At 41.9% G+C, this 7,827-nt stretch overlaps 1 protein-coding gene across 1 annotated transcript in view; it reads right to left on the bottom strand.

The window, feature by feature from the left end:
- Positions 1-210: 210 nt before the first annotated feature.
- Positions 211-7,827, bottom strand: part of SARC_06555 (hypothetical protein) — a gene marked incomplete at its 3' end in the record, with an annotated part of 8,354 nt that continues 737 nt past the window's right edge. Inside the window, exons 2-11 of the mRNA XM_014299533.1 lie at positions 7,490-7,631; positions 6,921-7,007; positions 6,522-6,611; positions 5,864-5,959; positions 5,306-5,367; positions 3,664-4,011; positions 2,783-2,911; positions 1,287-1,396; positions 860-998; positions 211-220 (exon numbers count right to left, since the gene is read on the bottom strand). Coding sequence (XP_014155008.1) covers positions 211-220; positions 860-998; positions 1,287-1,396; positions 2,783-2,911; positions 3,664-4,011; positions 5,306-5,367; positions 5,864-5,959; positions 6,522-6,611; positions 6,921-7,007; positions 7,490-7,631 — 1,213 coding nt within the window. The remainder of the gene's footprint in view (positions 221-859; positions 999-1,286; positions 1,397-2,782; positions 2,912-3,663; positions 4,012-5,305; positions 5,368-5,863; positions 5,960-6,521; positions 6,612-6,920; positions 7,008-7,489; positions 7,632-7,827) is intronic.

Below are 7,827 nucleotides of genomic sequence, written 5' to 3'. Positions count from 1 at the left end.
CACACACACACACACATATATGTATATAGTTCAGTAACACACAGTCAATTTTCCGGTGTGTCACTCATCAAACAGGTGAGAAGTACGTATACTGTGATCACAGTGTCAAGTGTCTACGCCGGTGTTGGCTGCCGAATGCACATGTGTACTTGTTAGCTAGTCTTGGTCATATAGTAAGTATGTACTACTTACAACCTTCTCGTGCTGTGTTTAAGCTTCGCTGCATACATATACACACATACACGTACACTTGCATATGTACATATAACGGCTCATGCACACGATCTGATAGTGCGCCTCCAACAACACCTCTGGACCACGCTGCTGGTTTACGTGTACACTGCATATATGTCCATGTACATATACATGCACTTCAACACTGCATATATGTACATGTACACATACATGGACATCAACACGAACACAAGTGCATCCTCACATGCTGATATGAATGTACTTCGGTTCCGCTACACATGCACGTCTATTCATCAATCTGAATCGTTCTGTACATACTAGCCTCTCAAAACTTACCATCTGCATACATGTACATATACATACGCATCAACACAAACACCTGTAAATATATATATACAAACATCAACACAAACACACACAAATATATATATAAATACAAATATACATATATATATATATATATATACATACATACATACATACATACACATCAACACCAACACATGTGTATCGCCACACGATGATCCGTCTGTGCGCAGAATCTCAGACACACACACTTACATCCCTCCATGTATCCCGTCCACTTCACAAATCCGGTACCGAACATTTGTATGGCATGCATGTGGACCATATGTATGTATGCATGCATGTGTGCGCTACATACCCCGCCCCATTTCCCACCGCCACAATCGATACGAATGACTGGATCTTTCCTCCACCGGTTTGGTTGACAACACGCTTGGTCTCAATCAGACGCATATCCAAATCAGGGTGGAAGTCGTGGTCCTCAATCAGGTCGTGTTCTGTATATGTAGGAGTGTATCCAAACGATGTGTGTGTATAAGCGCAAAGGATGTGAGCTGTGATCATGTGTGTGTGTATCAGCAAGGTGCATCCACAAGCACACAACCGCGCTGCAAGGGATGACGGACGGAACTACAAACAGCTCACTCGCACGCATATGTCGCCCAGAAATGTACCACACTTTGCACGCGCATGCACAAACACCCATATATATATATATATATGAACACACACACACACATGCACAAACACACACAGTGCAAGCGCCCCTGTGCGGGCTGACCTACCGGCCTCCTCATCCTGTTCATCTTCAGAGAACCCAATGTCTTCGTCGCCACTGCCCTCCACCTCAATCATATTCTCGTCATTCTCTATGTCAAAATCATCCTCTTCCTCACTGGATAGTAGATGTATAGATTACTTGATCAGTTGGGTGTATAGATTTCTTGATTAGTTGGGTGTATTGATTACTTGATTAGTTGGGTGTATTGATTACTTGATTAGTTGGGTGTATTTATTACTTGATTAGTTGGGTGTTTTGATTACTTGATGAGTTGGGTAAATTGATTACTAGATTAGTTGGGTGTTTTGAATACATGATTAGTTGGGTGTATTGATTACTTGATTAGTTGGGGGTGTTCAATACTTGATTAGTTTGGTGTATTAAATGATTGATTAATAGTTGAGCAGGTGAATGCACATGGTATATAGACAGGTCATAGGTTCGCACGTAGACTGTATCACTATATTGATTACGTTTGACTTCGTATGTTCGTTGTTGTCCTCCCATGTATCTTCACTGTACACTATATAAATATGTTTGACTCGTATGTTCGTTAATGTCCTCCCATGTATCTTCATATTTCTCTTTGGTACTTACGCGTGGAGTTACTACTAGTGGTCTCAGTTAGAAGTATGAGTCAGTACAGAGTGAATTGAGCTATAGGTGGAGATGAGCTATGATTTACTATGAGAAGGAAGTGGGATTCTATAAGGGATTAGTAAATAGTATACGAGGAGGTAATCTAAGGTATGTACACACACACATGCCTGTCAAAACTAGTGACTGGTAGGTGGTAGTGACTAGTACTACGTAGGATATCTACAGCATTGACCTGAGACTGTACGTACGCGGTTGCTAATAAAACGATTCTGGTGATCTGTTGCGGCGTATTGTGCTGTAGCGCTACACTCGTACGAGTACACCGACCAATGGTCATCTATGTGTCCAGAATTATAGTAACACAACGAATAATAAATACATTCACATTTGCGAACGCTACAACGCACCTACAAATCAATACTTAGACTAACGCATGGTGTATATATATATATATATAAAGATATAGATATATAGCTATGGCTACATAGAAATATAGGTAGTTTCTGTGGACTCTTAGGTATGCGGGCTAGTTGGAATGCCGTACAAAAGTAAAATGTATGTTACATATATACTACAATTATTTGAACCAATAGTTTACTTGCATAAAATGTACAAGAAGATGTATACCGTATATGCATAAGTAGTATATAGTGTATCGAAGATAGCAACATATTCAGAGGGGACTGTCGCTGGCTGCACACACAGACACTGGCCAGCCGTAGTGTGTTATAAGTCAAAGATATGACATGATCAGCCTATATCGTCTTGACGAGCTATCAAACTATTTAAATACTACGCAAAGGTCTGTCTCGTTCCAAACTGTTTGTGGCAAAGAGAGGTACTCACAATATATATAATAATATAACAATATAATAATATAAATATATATAGTTCGCATACCCCAGCATCTCCTCCTTCTTTGCCTCCATGGCTTCCTTAGCCCGTGCCTCTGCGCGCAGTCGTTTACGTTCCAGACGTTCCTTCTCCTTGTTCTCGCCGTCACTCACGTCGTGCTCACCCTCCTCGTAGCTACACACACGTTTTCACAGACATTGTAAGCGTTATGAAATGCAAATGTACGTTTTCACAGACGTTGTAAACGATATGAATAGTGAATATGATTGACTGTGTAACTATAACCATACACAGTGTGGGGTTTTCTGGGGCCCGAATGGGAGGGGCTGCCCCCGACCTCACGCGACTATACACAAATGTGTGCTATATAAAGGTTGATCAGGCGAGACAGCTGTTAATGCCAGAGACGCCAACTGTGGCCACTTGGGTTTATCATAAGTATAGGTGGGTGCGTTAGCACAAGCACAAGCAAAACACACACATTCGCGATGAAACGGTAGTACCGAATGCACGTCGTTTCAGGGATGCAATAAACACAGCACAGATGTTGAATTAGGCTGTCGCGCCATATATGCATATATATATATATATATATATATACATATAATACTACATGCAGCTAAAACAAGTACTGCTGGTCTCGTATATCTGTACAGTATCTTGAAAACATGACGAGCATGGAAAGAAATGAACGGACATGCAACAAAGGTAAACATGTTGAAAAACCGCCAATAGAACTATACGACTAGCACACACACACGCACACATATATATACATATGAAAACACATATACACATATGTAAACACATACTTATACACACATAGGTAGATACATAACCATTCACACATATGGAAACATATATATATTCCTACATGCACATATACACACACATCTACACACATGCATACACACAAGTCTTCTCACCTGTACTGTTCACGGTACTTCATCGCCTCATCCTCACTGGCCCCCACTTCCTCTAAGTCCTTGCCATACTCATGCATCTCACCAGTCTCGCTCTCGGCTCCGTCCCCGAGCGCAGAGTCCTGGCCCTTGCCCTCGATCCCTTTTTTTCGGGCCGCCTCCTCCGCCCAAACCTCTTCGTAGATCCGTTTGGCGTCTTTGGGGTCCATGTCTTCGGCCCATTGCTCGAGTTCTCGATACCACGCACCCTTTCCAGCTGCTTCGTAGGCTAACTCGGTTTTGGATTGGTCGAATATGGGATACCCATCTTCGTCGTACATGTCCGGGTCAACATCGTATCCTGGACTTTGACTGATAGAGATAGACCGGTAGAGATAAACAAGTAGATTCATGACGACAGATTTGTTCCGTCAGATTGTAGATGAGGTAGGAGTGTACAAGTACATACGGTTAGTGAAGTGACGTATACAGACTGCGAGTATAAGTGCATCCTAATTAGGAGACCAACACACTCGTGTGCGCTCGTCACGAGTTGTATATGATTCCACAACGAGACCCACAAATTATATCGAGAACACAATAGGCTTACGACTGCAAAGACTGTGACCAGGATGACCCATCGTAATCACAAATTTAGAATTACCCACCGTAATCATATATCTAGGATGACCCATCGTAATCACAAATTTAGAATTACCCACCGTAATCATATATCTAGGATGACCCATCGTAATCACACATGTAGAATTATCCCCCGTATTCATACATCTAGGATGTCCCATCGTAATCACACATCTAGAATTACCCACCGTATTGATACATCTAGGATGTCCCATCGTAATCACACATCTAGAATTATCCGCCGTATTGATACATCTAGGATTACCCACCGTATTCATACATTTAGGATTATCCGCCGTAATCATACATGTAAGATTACCCATCGTAATCACACATCTAAAATTATCCGCCGTATTCATACATGTAGGATGACCCATCGTAATCACACATCTAGAATTATCCGCCGTATTCATACATGTAGGATTACCCAGCGTAATCACAAACCTAGGATTACGCACCGTAAGTATACATGTAGGATTATGCACCGTAATCTTACATGTAGGATTACCCACCGTAATTTACATCTAGGATTATGTACCGTAAATACATGTAGGATTATGCACCGTAATCGTACATGTAGGATTACCCACCATAATCATATATATATAGGATTACCCACCGTAATCACACATCTAGGATTACCCACCTTAATCATACATCTAGGATTATCCACCGTAAAAATACATTTTAGGATCCAATTCATAGCTCCAGCCACACTATCAGATATATACCCTCAAAGTAACAGCTTTTACAAGATCGAAATCATCTCCGCACATGATGAAAACAAGACGGTAACTTACAAATGTGATGAACGCACTACGGGATACACACACACACACATATATATATATATACATACACATCATATATACACATAAGCACATACATAGATACATATATATATATATATATGTTAGTTTATATCCATATCCATACGACAAGAAGGTGAAATACTTCGAATACATTCGTACCAGAGCACATGTCTGCAACACCGCATTCAACCTGAATTCACACGGAAACTTACAATTGCTTATGAAGATCTTTCGGGCTAAGGGGCCTTTCGCCTGAATCGTTGCCATGGTTACCCTTTACCAAAGCGTTGTTAGCAGTTTAGGGGTTAGGAAGTTATAACTATAATTCATCTACTGCGGCCAACTCTGGTCAGGCACATCCTTGCATGCGAGAGTTTCACTATAACCAGCACAGGCCCGCATGTCCTTAACAACCCCAGACACACCATGATAGTTTATTGAGATGCTATACGACCTGATCCGGTTAAATACAATCGTATCAATGAGAGCTTTACACTCTTAAGACACATGTAGTACTACATGCACATCAAAACTAGAGACGCCTACACGACACACTACACAAATCTGGCGTGGCACACCTTCGTGATTCCGTACACGCATACAGTATATACACACATATGATTGTCAACGTGACACACATTTATAGTCTCATCTTATGTACATGTACATACACATGCACGGGACATGCATTTCCAATCTCATCTGATGCCTAAGTACAAACACAAACACGAAGTAATTTCACTATACACACACATGTGGACCTGACATACATTTGTAGCTTCATCCGATGAAGTATCCCAATCGACTGCGCTGGTGGCTGCGGCCGTTGCGGCCCCCACCATCTTTGTGCTGTCCACTTGGACTGACTGTGGTGGCGAATGAGACAGGCGGGGAGGGATATGTGCGTATATACTTATATAAGTATATATATAAATGTATATAAACGAGTGAGAAGGATGGAGAGCTTACACATCTCTATGAGAACGCGGGGCTGTCTGCGGATGTGTGTAGACTGCTATATAGGGGTGTGCATTCGATTCTGTCTTCCTATGTTTTATCCTGGGACATATGAACTCCAATAGCTCCATATACGACACATTGCTAGCCCTTTACAAGGACATCCCCAGGTGTACTGCGTTAAACCCTCAACCTTAAAACCCTATCAGCTCGCCTTTCCTGCGAAACCCTAAAACCCTAACAAGTTAAAAGTCCTCCCATTCTTTTCTATATCCCAACAGCATAAGATCACACACACACGCGCTGTACACTACAAGCAACTCAGGTAGGCGTTTTTACCACCCACCTCTTTGGGGTTTAGGGGGTTCCTTGTCTTTGCTATGCCCTACTACACCACATCAAGCGTCACTCACTCACATATAAAAGACAAGGCCAATCCCATACAGTCCCTACCCCACGTGCACCTCCTACCTCGCCTTTGGGACTGGAAGTCGGCTTGGCTTTCTCTGGGGCGGTCACGCCTCTCTGTGCCGCCTTCGCCTTTAAAAATGCGTTGTACTCCTATTGCCAGTACACGAAGGGTATAGAATGAGATAGCACACATATACACAGATGCGAGTGCAGATGTAGGGATTAAAGTGTGTTTGTGCATGAACGCGAGTGTCACGTCAATTCCACGGACGTATATGGCTCGTTCAGCATGAGTACGCGTTTCATGCTGCTGGATACGTAGTATGTATGTATGTACGTATGTATTTATGTTTGGGCTGCACGGAGATATATGCGAACGGCTCGTGCACGTGCACATCTAAGGATGGTTATGTATACACACGCAGTGCAGCACTCTCACGTGTACAGTGCATGACTTACCTCCTCCGTCTTCTGGAAGGGTATCCCAGATTCAGCAGCTGCAGCTCTGAAGACCTTTGTCCTTTTCACCGCGGCTTTTTGACGCAGCTGAGCGTGAAAGCACAAGAGACGGAAGACAACAAACGAGTTAATGTGCGCATACTAATGATAGCTAATGTGCAACACAGCAACAGCACAATCTACTGTGATAAACGGAAATGGTCAAGAATTCGTGATTTACAGAGGGCATTTCTTGCCAAAAGAATCAGTGATATATATATATACATACATACACACACACACATATATATATATATTCAAGGCATTCAATCGAGCACAATAATATTTAAATTTACATTTATCGAGGAGAGCATAGTGTAAGAGACACTCCACAATATACAAGCGGTTACTCAATTTCCTACTCACTAAGTTATTTTAATAAAACCTTAAAAACCCTCGAATACATTTCCAAATCATGAAGTGGGTAGATTAAAACGTGAAGATATGCACACAGTGGTATCGGGTTGTAGAAAACCTTAATCCTCTATAGCACAAACCCCCCCCCTTTGCGCACATGTACTGTCACGTACCTGTCTATCCGTCATGAGATTTTGTTTGAATGTTTCTTTGTAAGTGTTCAGGCCCAGTTTCTCGAACATTTTGTCCCATTTGCGCAGGGTAGAGAGGTCTGTGTCTTCGTCTAGGCGTTGTATCCGGGAGGTGCGGAACGTCCTTCGTTGCAAGAGGACAGGGCAGAGACAATTGTACCCTCAGTTTTAGATAGCTTAGAGAACAGGTAGCGCTTGAGATGCACACATAGCCAAACACACACACACACACACACACACACGCACGCATATATATATATATTATACATACATACATATATATATACTTAATAATATATATATATTACCTATATATATAT

Source organism: Sphaeroforma arctica (assembly GCF_001186125.1).
Source record: "Sphaeroforma arctica JP610 unplaced genomic scaffold supercont1.472, whole genome shotgun sequence".
NCBI classification, from domain to species: Eukaryota; class Ichthyosporea; order Ichthyophonida; genus Sphaeroforma; species Sphaeroforma arctica.
This window is presented reverse-complemented; position numbering and strand designations above follow the sequence as displayed.